The sequence below is a fragment of the Buteo buteo genome, chromosome Z (genome assembly GCF_964188355.1).
Source record: "Buteo buteo chromosome Z, bButBut1.hap1.1, whole genome shotgun sequence".
Classification (NCBI taxonomy): Eukaryota; Metazoa; Chordata; class Aves; order Accipitriformes; family Accipitridae; genus Buteo; species Buteo buteo.
In genome coordinates this window covers 62,451,659-62,470,464 of record NC_134204.1, presented here as the reverse complement: position 1 = coordinate 62,470,464, position 18,806 = coordinate 62,451,659, and the positions used below count along the sequence as shown (strand labels likewise).

Sequence of the window (18,806 nt, the reverse complement as noted above, 5' to 3'; positions counted from 1 at the left end):
TTTCATGACCACTGTGCCCAAGATGGCCTCCAATCATCACATCCCCCACAAGTCCTTCTCTGTTCGCAAAAATATACATCTTGAGTTAAGATTATTTATTTCTAAACATTTTTATCTCAGTTTCTCACTCTTGCTCAGTGGACAGTCAAAATTCATTTCTTGTATCTCATGCTGGAGCAGACAAATCACATGTGCTACACTGAATCAGCAGAAGTTGTTCTGCAGATATTCTTGGTTCTAATATCTGCCAATAAAATTGCCAGTGGAAGAGCTCTGCTGTCATCTTTAGGGCCAAAATCTTGTTACCAACTAAGTGACAGAGTACTAAAGGAATAAGTAGCATACAAAAACTGACTGTTTATCATCTTAGTGTGCTTTCTTTCATTCTGCAATCTTTATAGCAACAAAAACCCTATTAGGAATAGTGTCCCAAAGACCAAATTCAAGGATTGAGCTTTAGTTATCAGGAGAAAAAATTACAAGAATTAGGTAGGAAAATTATCAGAAGGTGAAATTGCTTTGGAAAGACAAGATAAGCTGAGATGTGTCCTTGTCTATGTTCTGCACAAGTCAACTTATTCCAAAAGGACGTAGCAGCGATGATCATGTCAAGGTAAATATTAGAGGAATGGGAAGAATTCTATGTATGATATATATGTGTATGCATGGTGTGTACATATCTCAAAATAACAGGGCAATACATATCAGAGTATCAGACATGAAAGTGACATGTAAGTCAGGCACCTTCACCAGCATTTCTGCAGGAAATACTAGTATGTGATGATATAAGTAAAGACCATGTCAAAATGACTATTGAGAAGCTGCACAGCCAGGTTTAAAGATAAGATTTATTTTGAACGTTTGACATTGCAAGCATTTATTCTGAATGCCGTTTGGTTTGAAGGCTTGACTTGGACTTTCGTCTCCTTTTAAGGTTGCCTTTGTTTGTTCTTATTGAACTTTATTTTTGAAATCTGAGGGAAGAAAAGACCTTGCCATATTTTTGCCAAAATTTGCTGCAGTTTATATTGATGGATCTCAGCGAGTTATAAATTCAGATAAAATATTCTATTACTCTACTTTTATCCAATGGTATATTTAGTATTTTTCTCATAGCAAACATATTTTTACTGAGCTGTTGAAGACTAATAATACAGGCAACAAACAAAAATAATAGCATCATGGGTATTTTAATCCTAACATAACTTGCTCCTGGGCAAAAGGCCAAAAGATGTGCTTCAGAGTATGTAATACTGTGCATTTATTCTGCTGCCCTTTCTTACTTAACAGTAGTACTGCACCATATATACTCTAGCTATAACTTGCCTTCTCCTTCCCTGAACACCTTTTACTAAAAACAGAATTCCACATGTATCTAAACCTATGCATCTAAGTCAATTTACATCAATAATTTAGAACAGAATGGTGAACCATGGAAACGAATTTTGCTAGGCATGGGGGAAGAGTCTTAATTAAAGCATTACAGCCCATATTTGCAAAGATTTATACACCCTGGGCACCCGCAGCGAGGTCCAACACGCTGCAGTTTTGAGGTGAGCACCCTCAGGGGCAGGGCGGACAGAGGCAGTGGCCCATGATGGGCCCTGGTCCAGGCCAGACAATGATTTAAAGCAGCAAAAACGAGGTATTCGCTGGAGCGCGTTGTTGGGAAGGTGTCATCGATGGAGAAAACTTGGAGGAACACTTTTGGTGGTCTCAAAGCTTGTGTTACCCTGACACTACAAAAACCCAGCCGCAGTCCTGCACAGCTGCAAACAATCTGACACCTGCGGGCAGGAGCCCCTCACCCTTCCCTGCAAACCGTGACCAGAAAACCTTTTATTTCAGGCACTCGAAAAACCGTATGTATTATACACATCATAATATAGACACAGATACATTACATGCTGAAACGTGTACACACGGCGCATTTAAATAATGCACGTACACTGCAGATTGGGACACGCACAGGCACACGCTGTAGCTGTACGGCCACAGGCGGCCGGGGGGGTGAGCGGGGTGGGGTGGCCTGCGCCGGCCGGGGAGCCGGTACCGGCTCCCCCGCAGCTCCCGGCCAGGCCGTTCCGAGGGGAGGCCGCCGGGGCCCCCTCTGCCGCCGGGGCCCCCTCTGCCGCCGGGGCCCCCTCTGCCGCCGGGGCCCCCTCTGCCGCCGGGGCCCCCTCTGCCGCCGGGGCCCCCTCTGCCGCCGGGGCCCCCGCGGGGCCGCCGCCCGCCGCCCTCGCCTCCCAGGCCGGCCAGTGGCCGCCGCACGGGCGGGCGGGCGGACCCCAGGCGGCGGAGCCCCGCCCCCTCGCCTCCCCCGCGGGAGGTCAGGGCGGCGGTAGCGGAAGCTTCTCCCTGCTGGCGCCGCGTCGCGTCCTGTCCTGTGCCTGGCCCCGCCACCTTCCGCTCCCGTCGGCAGCATGACAGCTCCCGCCTCCGCCTCCCGCAGGTGACACCCCGCGGGCTCTTCCGCCTCGTATATGGGCCACCTGCTCTCGAAGGAGGCTAGTAGTCTGAGCCGGGACCGTCGCTGCCGCCGGGGAAGGAAGGTGCCGCCGCCGCGCAGCCGGAGCTGCTTCCTGCGCGGGCCCTGCATGCTGTGCTTCATCGTGCACAGCGCCAGCCCGCCCGCTCCGGAGCAGCCCCTGCCCGCCCGCGACCCCCTGCCGCCGCCGCCCTGCGCGGCCCTCGCCACCGCGGAGCAGCGCGCCGCCCGCCGCCTCCTTTGCCTGCCGCCCGCCGCCTGGGAGCCGCGGAGCCGTTGCCAGCGCCTCCTCCTCTCGGGCCTGCTGCCCTCGCCGGTGCGGGGCCTCCTGGGGCCGGCCAGGCCGCCCGGCGAGGTCGCCTCCGAGATGGTGTGTAAGCGCAAGGGAGCCGGCCTGCCCGCCTGCCCGCCCAGCAAGCAGCCGCGCTGCGCGGCCGCCGCCGCCGCGGAGCCCGAGGCCGGCTCCGCGGCGAGCGGTGGGGACGCGTCGGCCCGGGGCGCCGCCGGGGACAGCGGCGGCGGGGGGCAGGCCGCCTCGCCGCCGCCGCCCCCCGCGCTGGAGGAGAAGGAGGAGGAGGAGGAGAAAGAGAAGGAGAGGGGCGGCGAGGCGGGCTGCGAGGAGCCGCAGGAACACCCCGGCGACGGCTGCCGGGAGCCGCTGCTGGCGCTCACCCCAAACATCAACCATCTGCCGCCCTCCATCCTCCTCAAGGTGGGTCGGGACGGGGGGCCGCGGGCTGGGCCTGCCCCCGGGGGGACCGCGGGGCTGCCGAAGTCTCTGGGCGGGCTCGGTGGAATGCGGTAGCCGGAGGCGGTGGGGCTGTGGCGGCCGGCCCTGCCCTCAGGGGTCTTTCGCCACCTCCGGCCCGGCCTGGGGCCGCGCGTCGTCTCCCGCGCCGCCACCTGCGGCGCCTGGCGGGGCCGGGGGTGCGGGGGAGCGGGGCGGCCCACCGGCGCAGGTGCGCGAACAGCCGACCTCGGTCTCCTGGCGTTTGGGAGATGAACGGGGTTGTGGATGTGTTTTTTGGTTTTGTTTCGGTAGGGATCTTTTACCTTTGTTCTGGTTTGTCGTTGTAAAAGGCCCTGTCGGTCGTTAGCTGGAGGTGAAGACCGACAAAACTAAAACTATTCCGGAAGCTGCCCTGTAAATATTTTGGCTCGTACCGGTTAGCTTCGGAATGTGGCCCTTACAGATATCTTCTTACATCACTGATGGAGTACACAGCAAGGGGGACAATCACTGTATTTAGTGCTTCTGTGTAGGTCAGAACTACATAGATAAGTTTTCAGTGTTGACTGGGAAGAAAGTTTACCCTTGAATCCTTAACTAGACTTATGGATTGTGTTGGTGTTTTTGTGTTTTGGTTTTTTTTTTTTGGGGGGGGGGGGGGGATGGTGCTGGTGGTTTTTGGCTCTGTAGCATCCTAGTCCATTACGGGACTTTTAGCTTCAGATTTCTGACCAGATGTCTTGTTAACTGGATTATACAGGTGCCTAAAGGCCTTCATATGCTAGGTTTTGATACAGATAGACACTTCTCTTCTCCAGGCTGAACAACCCCAACTCTCTCAGCCTGTCTTCATAGTGTAGATGCTCCAGCCCTCTTGTGTCCCTCCTCTGGACTTGCTCCAACAGGTCCATGTTCTTCTTATGTTGGGGGTGTCAAAGCTGAACACAGTACTCCAGGTGGGGTCTCAGGAAAGCAGAGCAGATTAGAGGGGGAGAATCACCTCCCTTGACCTGCTGATCACTCTTCTTTTGATGGAGCCCAGGATAATGGTTGGCTTTCTGGGCTGCAGGCGTACATTGCCGGGTCCCAAAGTCTTTACTAAACTTTTCACAGTAGGTGGTGGAGACACAAGCCTTAATACAAGGACCAGAGATTCCATCCTCAGAAGTCTCAGGAGCCATATCTTTGGTTTCTTGATGTTTCCTTCCCTTGATTCCTATCTCTGCGACCTCCTGATGCCGTGGTACTAGCGCAGGAGTGGCTGTCACCTGTGTCTGTACGTGGGCTGACAAAGACAAGCCCAAAGAAACATTGTAGGAACTCCGAAGTAATAGCTGGCTACTTAGAGGTTTCTGCCATGGGCTGCTCAGGTGCTGTTCTGTTGTTAAGTAGTTGTTAAGTCTCCCCTAAGTGAAGGATACAGGGCTGGATGGAAGGGCTTGTCAGACTGAACTTGGCCTGCAGATCATCAGATGGGCCCTGCTGAGTTTGGAAGTTCATAGTGCAACATGCCAGTTGATCCTGTTCCCTTAGCTGGGGAAGAGGGTGTCTTCATCAGTATCAGGAGATAAAAGAACTGCAGTTCCACAGATCAAACAAACTTGTAGGTTGATTTGCTTTTCACTCGGTCACTGAAACACGTATCAGGAAACCATGATACATAGTGGGCAAAATTTCATATTTAATCTTTGTGGATGAGGGTAATTACTTTGACTAAAGGGTAGTTTAATCCATTCTCTTTAAAATCTGAGGGGAACTAAGGAATTCTAGATAGGTCAACTTGACGGTAACCTAGACAGGTGAATGAAAAGAAATAAAGGAGCTGTTTGTAAGCATGCAGTGCAGAAGATTACAAAATCTTGTGCGATTTACCACTAAATTTTCAAAACTTTATGTTATATATCAAAAATCTGTCTCTATTGCATTTCACTGGTATTTACTTCTGGAAAGCAGAAATAAATCTTCCTGTTACACCTGTTACCTCTTTGCAGTGCTGCTGTTTAATCAAAAAAGTTAACTGGTGTAAAATGGTCCGCAGGCTGAGTGAACTTAGTAATGCTGATTCAAACACTTCAGATTTCCTTTTGAACTGTATTAACAGGAACTGAGTGTAGAACATGGAAAGGAAGTTCTCTGCTGTGCTTGGTGCTTCTAAAACCTCTTAAGAGTACTGCATTAGCTTGTGAGCACTGGGCTCTCCTTAAAAACCCACAGACAAATTGCAGAGGCATCAGACAAGAGCTAGAGATCACGGAAACATGGCCTGTGATGGTAGTTGGAAGGTTCTAGTCAAACTGAATGACACTTCTGTTCAGAAAGAAGACTGAGATGCACTCTTTTGTTAGGAGAAAATTGATAAAAAGTTTGACTGTTTTCCTGTCCTTTGTCAAATAAAAAGAAATAATAAGCTTAATCTGGTGTGAGGGAAATTTGAGTGAGACACTTGGAAAATGACACAGTGTGAGAACATTTAAGTCTTGGCAAAGGTGGTTTCCTGTCTTTGGGGTTATGTGAGGAGTTAGGATTTTTATTTATTAATTCCCCTTTTAATAATAAGGGGGATGTCCTTATCAGGGATGTTCTAGGTGTGCTTGAACTTGGTTCAAAACAGAGAAGGAGCTAGAATAGATGACCTTTTTGATGTCTTCTTTCTTAGTTTGCTGCTGTTATTTTTATGAAGAGTGAACACATGATGCTGTGCCTGCAGCAGAGACCCTGTCAGTTTTAGCTTAGAGCTAATGCAGTATGAAGGGAAGATAATGTGTGTGTATATGTGCATGTGTGTAATGTATTTAACTTAAGGTTTTCATAAATATGTTGTTATTATTTGAGGCACTACTGGCTTCTTTTCTTGCATCTTTACTCAACTTTTTTACTTATTTTTCTCATTCTTCCCTTGCTGTAATAACTTACATGTTTGCTTACATGTTATTATTATTGCTGTAATAACTTAAACATGTTTGCTTTTGATAATGTTGATAGGAAATGCAGTGCTGCTATCACTGTGCTAGCAGCACTGCATTTAAGATTATCTGAGTGATATGAAGTGGGTTTCATAGACCAGAGCTAGACTTTTGGTGTTGTCTTCTGCCTTTTGAACGTTGACATTTATTTTTAATAAACCTGAAAAGACTGGATATACATGTGTATTGGGTTTGTGTGGTAAGGTTGTGGTGGTGGTGGTGGGGGGTTACAGGGGTGGCTTCTGTGAGAAGCTGCTAGAAGCTTCCCCTATGTCTGACAGCCAATACCAGCTGGCTCTAAGACAGACCCACCACTGGCCAAGGCTGAGCCCATCAGCAATGGTGGTAGTGCCTCTGGGAGAACAGATTTAAGAAGGGAAAAAAAAGTTGCAGCGGGCACAGAAATGGCAGCTGGACGAGAGGAGCGAGAACATGTAAGAGAAACAACCCTGCAGACACCAAGGTCAGTGAAGAAGGGGGAGGACACGCTTCAGGCGCTGGAGCAGAGATTCCCCTGCAGCCCGTGGAGCCCCATGGTGGAGCAGACATCCAGCTGCAACCCGTGGAGGACGCCACGCTGGAGCAGGTGGGTTCCCAAAGGAGGCTGTGACCCCGTGGGAAGCCCGCGTTGGAGCAGGCTCTTGCAGGACCTGTGGCCCCATGGAGGGAGAAGCCCACACTGGAGCAGGTTTTCTGGCAGGACTTGTGACCCTGCAGGGGACCCACGCTGGAGCAGCGTGCTCCTGAAGGACTGCATGCCATGGAAGGGACGCACGCTGGAGCAGTTAGTGAAGAACTGCAGCATGTGGGAAGGACCCACGTTGGAGAAGTTTGTGGAAGACTGTCTCCCATGGGAGGGACCCCACGCTGGAGCAGGGGAAGAGTGTTATGAGTCCTGCCCTCCGAAGAGGATGAAGCGACAAACAACATGCGATGAACTGACTGTAACCCCCATTCCACGTCCCCCTGCGCTGCTGTGGGGAGGAGGTAGAGAATCTGGGAGTGAAGCTGTGCCTGGGAAGAAGGGAGGGGTGGAGGGAAGGTGTTCTGAGATTTGGTTTTATTTCTCATTACCCAACTCTGGTTGATTTGTAATAAATTAAGTTTCCCCAAGCTGAGTCTGTTTTGCCTATGACAGTAATTAGTGAATGATCTGTCCTGTCCTTATCTTGACCCACAAGCTCTTTGTTATATTTTGTCTCTCCTGTCCAACTGAGGAGGGGGAGTGATAGAATGGCTTTGGTGGGCACTTAGCATCCAGCCAGGGTTAACCCACCACAATGTGTTTATAGTTACACTGTAATTTTTTTTTTTTGCTGGTGTAGTCAGGAGGCAGAGGCATCATTTGGATTGGACTTCATCCACAAGTTTATGGAGTCGTTGTAATACCAGCTTTCTTTCCTTCTTACGCTGCTGTTCCCATCAGTTTATCCTGTCTAGAGTTTGTGACGAGCCTTACTTTTAGCTATAGCATTGAGAAAAATGGAAAGGGTTTTGAAACTGTGGCTCATGCAGGGAGATAAATGATCTTTCATTTCAGTCTTAATTATTCTGTAGAACTCTTTCTCTAGCAATTGACAACACAGCAACATCTCCCCCCTCCTCCCCCACCCCAACCCCCCCTGCCCCGGAAGCTCAGTGTCACCCTGTGATTGCAGTAGGGAAATGAACCAGCTTTAACTTCACTGTGCTGTTCCTGAGCTTCTGGAAGTGCAGCTGGGGGGCACAGTTGTGAAGGAAAGGTGTGCCAGTAGAGTAGTAACAAAAGCAAAGATAATATATGGACATTATTTCAATGATAAAGTTCTGAAAGATGTCCTGATATATTTTGTCACTTGTTGCAGAATTATAAAAATAAGTATTTTGCTTTCCACAGGTGCATGTGTGTGAAAAGGTGGCTTTTGTGTAAGCATGTAGGTTTTCACATTATAAAATGAGTTATGTGATGGAGGAGACAAATTTGGAATGAAACTTCTGCTTTTCTTGAAGGCAGATAGAGGCCTTGACACTCACCACCTATGGCTGATAATACTTCTCCTAATGTTTTTAGCTGTTGCGTGGCTTGCTGTACATCCCTGAAACTATGTATTATTGCATAGACAAAACTAATACATTACAAGTTGTGCAGTGTTTGAATCCAAAGTAAATGTAACTTTTGCTTTCATTTCCTATTCAGTCATTTGTTTCTTTTGCTCAGGGTGCCTGACCTGTGTTTGGTCTTTCACAGATTTTGGTATGTTTTAGTGTCTCTGTTTTTAAACTTGTGGTGATTCAGAAGCAGCACAGGTGTCTTTTAGTGAGTCACAATTGGATGTTGGGGAGTAAAACTTTGAGCCCTTTCAAGTAAAGGTATCCTGCTTATTCATCAGAACCCTTTCTTTCCATTAGAAGGAAAGGTATGGTATCAGCATCTCCTGTCATTTCTTACAGACAGAAACTAAAGTTGTGTTTTGCATTACAGCTAAGACAATCCATTAGCAAGTGGCTGGCTGTTAAGGGCAGTGTCTCTCTCCCTTTTGTAACTTGTGGCTGCATGTTCCTGCTGCTAGCTTTGTGCTCTGTAGAGTGACCATGCAATTGCAGAGTGAGTTGATTCAGCTGGCCGACACCAGTCTAACATTGCAAAACTTTTCCTCAGCTTCCTGAAAAGACTTTCTCTGGGTTCATTCGCTAAATCCAGTGCAAAAATTCCAGTAACTAGGACCAGGGGAGCAGTGAACTGTTCCTACTAATGACAGTTTGCCATAAGAATCCTTGCTGTGATGTGAAATCACACCATCACTTTTCCTGGCAGACACATTTCTGTTGATCACAAGAGCATTTTTAGCTTGATTCCCTTTATGGGTGTATTGAGGGTCCTTTCAGAGGTGTATGCCTTGAGTGCCTATATCTTTCCTATACTCAGGTGCTCACGAATCATTCATGTTTCCCTTATTCAGTTGGGGTTATGTGTGGATAAAGTGATGAAACCTCTTAAAAGCCAACCAAATATTTCTCTATTCTTCATTTGTCTGCTGTTGATAGATGATTCTTTCATTTTCTGAAATAGAACAAAACAACCTTTAGTAAACATAAACCCACCGGAAGCTTAATTTCTCTATGCTTGCAATTAACAAATACTGTGTTTAACAGTTCGTAGTAAAATATCATGTACTAAGCATGTTCCTTTTATTAAATGGTACTTTAGAATTATTTTTGACAATGAAACTTGAATTAATTGCTGAAAAAATTTGCATGCAGTTGATGAACAAATGAGCAGTTTTCCAAGAATGAATATATCAAATTCATTAGGCACCATGGAATGTTTGAGTTTACATTTTAATGTTCTTTCTTTGTTAAGGCCATGAACTTTTTGGTTTTGAAACAAATCTAGCTGAGGCAATGGAGTGAAACAATTTCATAGATACTTATTCTTGGGTACAAGAGGTTATTATTGAGAAGAAAGTTTAATTCACAGAAAAATTTTCTAGTTAGATTGAAAGATCTTTCACATGAAAACAATGGACAGAAATAGGGGATGCATGGATTCACCTTTTATAATCTCTCTTCTGCCTTGGGGCCTATGGTGTATATTTTGTTCATGTTCATAAAGCTGTAACTTGTTCTTAAAGTTGCTAGTATCTTTAAAGAATGGAATTAGTGACCAGCTGAATTTTCTTGCCTCTGTTCCTGACGCAAAGCTTCTTAAGGCTGTGCAATCAATAATTCTAACTCCTTGATTGTGTTTTTAAAAAATATTTTATTTTAAAATTAGGATTGTCTTTTGAAAAGTTAAAATTCTTTCTTGAATTATTCTTATATTTACTTCATATTTGATTTGTGTGATGTGAATTCTTGATTTTGCAAAACTTGGTGCTGAGAATATTGTGTCAGCAAACACATGCACAATTTTCCAGTATTGTACTTTTTTCGTAGTGGCATTCATGGGTGTGATTGACTTTTCATGATTTCCTTTGATTAGAAGTGCAGTTAGGTATCTCCACTTGACTGAACTTAGAGGAACTTGGTTTAAGGCCAAAGTTATCAAATGTTTGCAGATAACCTAATTAAGTTTAATACATGGATTTATTGATATTTAAATCTTATCTTTACTCTTTTAAGAAAAGGTATGTATAGGGTGTGTAGGGTGTGAGTCCCCCCCTGCCCCGTTCCGTTCCTGCTGAAATGTCAACATTTAGCACAAAAGTTGAAAGTAGCCCTTTTTGGATATGCAGCTTGAAATATCTAGCACACGTTTAATAGAGAAACTGTGGGGAAGCCCCACTGTAAGGAGTTTGTATGATTGTATCTATCAAGCACATAAAATTGGGCTGTTTGAATTGAGTTCAGCAGATTGAATGTGGTCTGACTGAAAGCCAGCTATATCTATTAGTTGACTTATGCTGTCCTGGGCATTGGACTTGGATTTGGATTTTCTGTTCACTATAGTCTTCAATGAGTCTGTATGAACACTTATTTTGAAGCAAGAGCTTGACGTTAAAGAACTGACTGTATCTGGATGGTATGGTAAGGCCATCAGTGTTGAACATTATGAGTGTTGATCCTTAAATAGGATGTAGCCTGGAGGCCCAGAAAGTCTTCTGCATCCATTGAACAGGAAGAAGAACCCACTAATCTTAACTATCACTTGAAAAGTTGTAGCAGGAGGCACTGACATCTGTTTTAGGAACTTGAGCTGAAAGAGGGTGAGATGAGAGAGAGGGAGGAAGGAGAGTAGGGCTTTTTTGTTTGCTTGTTTTGTAGAACTCTGCTTCTTCTACCACTGCCTCTTGCCAACAGGAAAAAAGTGTGAAATGCATCTAGAAAATACTATTAAACTTGTATTTTTTTTCTTTTGAGAGTGCTGAAGGATATTTCAGTCTCTCTGGTGCTTGGAAGGGGGATTAGATGGGGAGTTGAGGGGGAGAAAGGGGAGTACTGGACATGTAGGTGTACATACTTGACTACAATTTTCAGGAATTAGATGTGTTAACTAGTGGACCCACTCCCCTCAAAGTTATCTGTCGTAAGGAGGAGCTAAATGAACAGGCTCAGTGGTGGGAATGGTTTTAGCTTTCAACTCTATTTATACAGCCTTGGGAATTAGAGAACAATTTTAAATTCAGGACAATTAAGCTGCTGTTGTCTGAAAAGCAGATTTGTCACCTGCTGTGCAATGAGCCAATAATCACATAGTTGGGAGATACATTATTTATTTCATATTTGTGCAAAGATGGGTGCTAGGTGGTAATTCCACAAAGCTAGCACACCCTGCAGTTAAACAAGCAAGCAATTTACACAGTTTTAGATTCACCCACTTAGTTTCCAAAGTCCTTCCCCCAGGTCATTATTGGTAGTCGCTTATGTGCCACCATTTCTATTGGGCTAAGGTTTTCTCCCCTTCGAATTAAAAGCTGTTCTTTTATTCTACAGCGCATGTTCAAGGAGTGTGTGGGGGGTAAGTCTTCTAGGTCTTGAACTGAGTGGGTGGTGGCCATCTCCCCCTGCCGCCTTTACTTTTCGTCTAGTTCATGCTTCTTCGGCAATCATCCAGCCTTCTGTGCCTTCTGGATGTTTCCTTGTGATCAGTTTTTAGTTCCTTCTTCAAGTGTGTAGTTGGTGGCAAAGCCTGCATCTTTGTATAAAGTAACCAGGCTTACATAGTGAAACTATTGAGTAATGGTCCTCTTTACAGGACAATGTTGTGTTTAACCTTGAATTGAGCAGTGTCACCACAGTTAGGCTGTAACTCAAACATAGGACTACTCTGCCACAGTATCAGTATGTATCTAGAGCATGAAACTGAATTAAAGGATGGTGAAGGTCATCAAAGTTGTAGTATTTTATGCATTAGTGTAGTATTTTAACCAGCAGTTAAGATAATCCCTTAACATAAGGATGATGTGCCACAAAACTGGAATATGTATAAGCTTTGCTACTAAATTCCATTTAGTGTAATTCAATACATCTGCTTTTAACAACTGCAGGCTCTGAAGAGAAATTGATGTTTTACATGGCATTATTCAGAATCCTTTTATAGTTGGAAACTTTACAGCTACTGCAAGCAACAAAACCAGCAAGGCCGTCTTCTTGAATGTGTACTGCTTGTCTAACTTCCATGGCTGCTCCTGTTTCTGCTGGAACATCTGCAAGGACTTTGTCAGCAGCTGTTTTTCCTCCAGTGGCTTCATTCTGATGGTTGTTTCTCCAAGAAGTCAGCTTGCAACACTTACACACTCTTTACTTGTCGCTGCAGCTAGAGTTAAGTACAGCGTGGACTAAAACATGACCACAAATGCTTTCAGACATTTCTTCCAGAATAATACTGTCTGTGCAGAAATACTGTTTGTGTCAAGTACTGAATCAAATGTGCTTCTCTTTGGTTTCAGCATTGCTACTGCTGTGTCTCATGCAGTAGCAAAGCAGTAGCAGTAGGCCTTCTGTGATTTGTGAGGTCTTTCAGGTTTTGGTAGGATGGTAGTTGGAACAAAAATTATTTAAGAGCTTTCATATTCACAGTGACGGCTGGATTAGCAACAGTCTTTTCTATTCTGTGTTTGCTATGTTCTTATTTTACAAACTGCAAGCTCTTGTTTCTCAAAGTGAAGGTGGTATTTCCACAAATAAGCATATCTGTTTCCCACTGTAGCAAAGATTAGTTAAAGTATTTATATAATGCCAACCTCGGCACCCCTTCTTAGTATTAACTGGAGTCAGTCTGATGTCTGTCTGAACGTAACGTGGATCATGTTGCCTTACTTTCTTCTGAGGTTTTTGTAGCTGTTAAAAGATGCAGTCTTCTGTTTCATCCTGGTAGTAGGAACTCAAGTTTCCTACTGCTTTTAGTAACTTAGAATTGCTGAGAATCATCAGACTGTCATCTCTTTCTAATGCTTAGAATTACTCTTTGGCAGTAGGAATGTCAGATGCCAAATTACCATTTACTAATTAGTGCTTTTTCCCTTCTTGACTAGGGGTGATGGTATTTTTTGGGTGCTGATCACAGCCACCTCCTTGCTCTGTGTATGGATTCACCAGTACAAAGAACTGCAGGGAGGAAACAGGCACTGATTGTTTCATCTGCACTTCTGTCTGCCTGTGTTCAAGTGATTCCCTAATAAGAAACATCCATTGGCTCTGGTAATGGTCAAGCAAAGGCCTGCAGGAAAACAGTGTTCACGCACAATCTTTCAGCACTGCGAGGAGTCTTACATAAGAGATTGTGAGTTTTTCATAGCTAGAAGATGATGATGGGAGTGATAAATCTTGCAAGCATTTACAGAAGGTGGTGAACTTGGGTTGTTTTTCATTTTTTTTCTTTTCCTTATTATATTTTGCAGATCTTTTAGGAAGTCAACCAACTCCCCTTCACCAAGGGGTCTTACAGGGATATACATATTTAAATCTGCTAAGCTAAGCCATCTCCTATAAGGGGGCAGTAATGGTTGTTATTGTTGACAGTTGATTGTCTAGTCTGTTCTAGAGACCACCCAGTGATGCAAATTCTGTAAGTTACCAGGTATTATTTTCCAATGCTTCATTATCCTTAGTTTAGAAGCCTAACAATTTTTGAGACTAATTGTCCTACCCACCACAAAGAAGATGAAAGTGTTGTTCTCTCTAGTTTGTTTACTCCCTTTGCTGTCGCTTTTCCTTGGTTAAACAGTCCTAGTCTTTTCTTGGAATTTTTTCATGGTTTCTAGACCTTGGTGCTTTCCTATGGACACTGTCCAATATCTTCAGATTTTCTTGAGAACATTGCCCGAGAATGGCTATCATGCTTCTGCTTAGTACTTGATGTCCTCATCAGTTGAGTGTGAGGACTGTTTCATGTTTTGCAGTTTGTATTCCTGTGTAGATATCATAATGCCATGATTGCCTTTTTTCATTATAGGATGTCATGTAGACTGAAGTTCATTTGTTACAGGGTACCTTCATATGTAACTCTTGACAGACCTTTTTATATTTATTAAGAAACAACAGTACTTCTGAGGAAGGGCTGAATATAATAAATGTAACAAAAATTTATGAGCCTGCCATAAAGTTACAGTTTATTCTTTTTTGCAGGCTGCTATAGTGCTCAAAACCTTGGGGTATAAAATGCTAATTCTATGCTTAAGTTTCCTTGTATGACACTGATTTGCTCTGCTGATCTGCTCCACCATCCTATGCCCCCTTCCTACAAGACTGATTTTTTTTGTACCTTTATGACTCTTCTTTTCAATTCGGTTAGGAAAGAGAAGGAAAGGTTTTTCTACCTGAATCAGAATGGGAATGAAAACACCTTTTAAATGGCTTGCAAATAACATTGTGCTAGTATTTGTATCTGTAATTCCTTAGGTATCCCATCTCAGAAGCACGTTCGAAATTTGCTCTAAGAAATGAGTACTTAAGTAGGATACATTCTACTGTTGGTTGTGCTAATGTGACTTATTAATATTGTCAGCTGTTGTGGGATATAGGTTTTTTTGTTATTGTCCTTGACTAATCAAGTCAGGGACAAGTTCTAGAACTGTGTGTTGCAATGCACACTAATACTTTTCTGTCTTTTACAAGAAGGGTTAGTAGTAAAATATTTCTGTCTTAAAATATGATTACTTCTGACAAATAATATTTCCTTCCGTTTCTTTACAGATATTTTCCAATTTATCCCTGAATGAGCGTTGCCTTTCAGTGTCATTAGTCTGTAAATATTGGCGTGAACTCTGTTTAGACTTTCAGTTTTGGAAGCAACTGGATCTCAGTAGTCGTCAACAGGTACGAAGGTGTCACTGTGGAAAAATTATGTTTTGATGACTCAGAACTTGTTCTCAGAACTTGTACTCTTGAGCAAAGGTAAACAAAAGAAACCCATAAAACGGTGATGTCTGTGCTTTCAGGGATTTTTCTACTAGAGACTAAAAATATCTGGACCTCTGGACCCTTAGATTAACTCCTTTAAATGTAGCTGCTTTTGCCTAAGATCATTTGTTTAAACAGTGTGAGGACAAGTGCTGTTTGAAAGGGATTGTGGGTTACTTGTCTCAGGTCTGTACCAGGTAGTGGTATTTCTATTCATAAGAACTATCAGATCTCATATTAATTGAAAGACGTACATGAGCTTTTCTGAGGATGCTGTAGTTTTGAAGAATGATCACCTAACTGGTGCTTGCTTTGTTTGTGTTAACAAATTTTCTTTAATTTTTCTTGAACTCATGTGGCTTCTACTGGTCAGACAGATTGTGTCTTTCTAGGCCTTTAGCCAATCCTAGAATTAAGTATGTTTGGGATTCATGGATTTCATTTAGTGAGATCCTTACAGAGTCTAGCCTTAGATTGTTCTGGGTAACTTTCCTCCTTGGAAAACTTTTCTAAGGATGCCCCTGTTGTTTGGCCACCCCCTTGAGGTTTCTTGTTACTTAGTTACTTTCAGAGGTTTATAAAACAATTTCTTGGGAGTTTCATGAAAATATAGGGTGCAGGGAAACAACTATTGGAGGGTCCCATTTGAAGAAGCAGCAACATGAACTCATCTATGTTGGATGTAAAGAATGTATATGGGGTATTATTTTCAGATCACCAATTCATTAGAAAGCATGCAAGTTGTCTTGCTTCTAGAGTTACTAGTGACTAGTGGTTATATTTCTGAACCACTGTTATACAGCAGATTGTCTGATTTTTCTCAAGTGACTCCACACTCAGACCAGAGGTCCATCTTTTTGCTCTGTAGGTACTATGTGTCAAATAAGTCTTTCTTCTTCACTGTCTTGAGGTGTAGCCTTATTTCTACTACAAAGGTGTTTAATGGTTTTGCCTGTTGGGTATGTTGGGATCTCACTAAAGTTTATCAGTTGTGGCATTGCCCTAAGAAAACTATCTTGCCAATTTTTAATTAAGTTCCTAAACCAGTATTAAGCACAAATGTTATCCTTCTCCGTGTGTGGTGAGTGTTTGGTGGTTTTGGGGTTTTTTTGGTTATTCTTGGGGTTGTGTTCCTTTTTTGGAGGGGTTGTTTGTTTAGGTGTTTATGGTTTTTGGTGGTTTGGGGTTTTTGTCGTGTGTGTCCCCCCCGCCCCAATTTGTCATGTTTTCTAGCTAACAGCTCACTGATGAAATAGCAAGAAAAAAGATTAGAGTTGCTACTAATGGAAAAGAGATTGAATGCAATTTGTTTCTCAACTGTGTAAGAGAAAAACAAAAGGGATTTGTGTTGCTCTCTTGCCCTCTTCAGGCTTAAAGCTAAATCACATGTATGCTAAGTGGTGGATAAGTATTCCTGAACGGTTTTGTTAGAAACCTCAGGCCACCTCAGGTTTTTCGAAACTGAACTTTTAAAGTGAGGGAGTCCTGTGCATTGTGTCTTACCTGCTTTGGGTTTTTTTTTTTGTTTTGTTTTAAGTTATCTTGAGCATGAAGAATATCTTATGTTTCTTACCTGCTGTGTAGGACTGGCTTTTAAAATTACTGACATGTTAGCTAACTACAATGTGTACAGGTACAAAGTGAATAGAATCTTTTTTTCGTCAAAGGAGCTCTGGGAAAATAGTGCAAGTATCTGATTTAATGGTCTTTCATAGACTAACACTTAAAAACAGAATACTTGCATATTAAAACTGAGCAAATAACAGGGGGAAACTTTTGTTTTTTAATTAGCTTTATGGTGTTCTTTCCTTCTCATCCCTTTCATTCACTGCTACCTTAGGTGACTGTTTTCTGTTGTTAAGAAGCTCATTGTTACCTGCATCACTGTACTATTTGTCTGCTGGCACCTGGTTTTGGATGATTACCAAAGCCTAAGTAAAGACCTGTTGCATTTCAGAGACATATACACCCTTTACTTCTCTGTAAATGCTACCTTAGGTACGTAAGTAGAGTGCTGCTGTAGAAGGGCCAGCAAATCCTTTTCTTCTAAATGATGAAGAATTCTTTGTCTAAAAGAGGACCATTAACTGTTATTCTCTCCAAGTGCTGGAGCAGAATTCTTTAAAGGTAACTGTAAAACTGATTATACCAGTATGCTGTTATCTTGGAAAATAAATCTTCTCATTCTCCCAATACCTTATGGACATGTATCTTGCAAATAGTAGTTCTTGTGTTAATGAAATTAAAGATGTTTATGAAAAAAGTTAAATTTGAATATTTGGATTTTCTTTGCAGGTCACTGATGAGCTGTTGGAAAAGATAGCATCAAGAAGCCAGAATGTTACTGAAATCAATATTTCTGATTGTCGCAATGTATCTGATAAAGGAGTATGCATATTAGCAATTAAATGTCCTGGGCTCCTAAGGTACACTGCCTACAGGTGTAAACAGCTTTCTGACATCTCTATTATTGCAGTTGCCTCTCAGTGTCCTCTTCTTCAGAAAGTGCATGTAGGCAATCAAGACAGACTTACTGATGAAGGCCTAAAGCAGGTAACCATCCATTCCACAAATTTCTTTTGTAAATTTAATATCTATCAACTTCTTACCAAGTGCAAAAAGGGACATGGAAGAAGGTACCCTCTTCTAGGATTTAATTAAAATCAGATGACCTCTACTATTTTAAAAATTGGTTTATGGACATATTTTTTTGGTGCAGTAATGCTGTTCTCTAGAGACTGCACATACTCTTTTTTTTTTTTTTAAATATCCAGGGATTATATGATCCCTTTTATAATGAAATCTCCAGTTCAACATCCTGTACTTCACCTCTGGCTGATTAAGTTTTCCTGAGCTTGTTGCTATTTGGAACCAGTGTTTAAATAACTCTTTTTTGCATCATGAAGGCTGAAGGTGACTGAGAACTTTATTTGCTAGGCACGCAGGAAGGTTTCGTCAACTCTCTCTTGTGTTAAAAGGAGCATTTAGGGTAAGCTGTGAAGTAGTTATGTTAAATCAAATATGCTATCAATGGTCTAGCATACAGGCATTGTTAGCTACTTATATGCTCAATAAATAACTTGGTTCTTACGTGCTGCTCGTAGCTCCATTTTGCTGACTGTAGTTAGCAACTTCATTTTGTCATGTATGTAATTATAATCTTTCTTGTTTGTGTTACAAAGCCTGTAAAGAAAGATAATTTTTAAGGTGGGGGGGGGCGTAGAAGCAGAAAGAAATCTTAACTCCCAACTCTCCAGTTCAGTCAAATCCTGTTGTTTTTTTCCTTTATTCTTAAATACTTGCTTTGATTCCATTAATTGCAGCTGGGTTCAAAATGCAGAGAATTGAAAGACATTCATTTTGGGCAGTGTTACAAGATCTCAGATGAAGGAATGATCTTTATAGCTAAAGGCTGTGAGAAGTTGCAAAGAATATACATGCAAGAAAACAAATTAGTAAGTACATGTCATGATTTTTTTTTCCCCACAGTGTTTTCATTGTCAGAGCTTTCTCTTGCTTTTTATCTGTTTAAAACTTCCTTCTGAATAGCTACTTTTTGTCAGTGAATTGCTTAAAAATGTTCTCTAGCTGTGAAAACTTAGGTTCTACAGAGATAGCTCAGATGACTCAAAGTACAAGTTAAGCTAATGCTATTCCAAATACATATTAACTTTTAGTTTCAACATGACGTTCCAGGACTAAAAGTTTAGGAGATGCCTAATTTGTGTAGGAGAATGCTTAGTCTATGTGGAATGTTTCTTTTGTTTATACCAGTACATTTTTCTACAGTAAAAAGTACAAACTT

At 42.8% G+C, this 18,806-nt stretch overlaps 1 protein-coding gene across 7 annotated transcripts in view; it reads left to right on the top strand.

Annotated features, from left to right (window-relative positions):
- Positions 1-2,377: 2,377 nt before the first annotated feature.
- The window catches only part of FBXL17 (F-box and leucine rich repeat protein 17), a 290,228-nt gene continuing 273,799 nt past the window's right edge, over positions 2,378-18,806 (top strand). For 6 of the 7 annotated variants that reach the window (XR_012648930.1, XR_012648929.1, XM_075020222.1 and 3 more), the window contains exons 1-4: positions 2,378-3,200; positions 14,795-14,917; positions 17,297-17,554; positions 18,325-18,456. Coding sequence is in view for 5 of the 7 variants with exons in the window: in XM_075020222.1 (XP_074876323.1) it covers positions 2,484-3,200; positions 14,795-14,917; positions 17,297-17,554; positions 18,325-18,456 (1,230 nt within the window). In the remaining 2 variants the exon portion in view is untranslated. The remainder of the gene's footprint in view (positions 3,201-14,794; positions 14,918-17,296; positions 17,555-18,324; positions 18,457-18,806) is intronic. The other variant, XM_075020221.1, reaches the window with a different exon arrangement.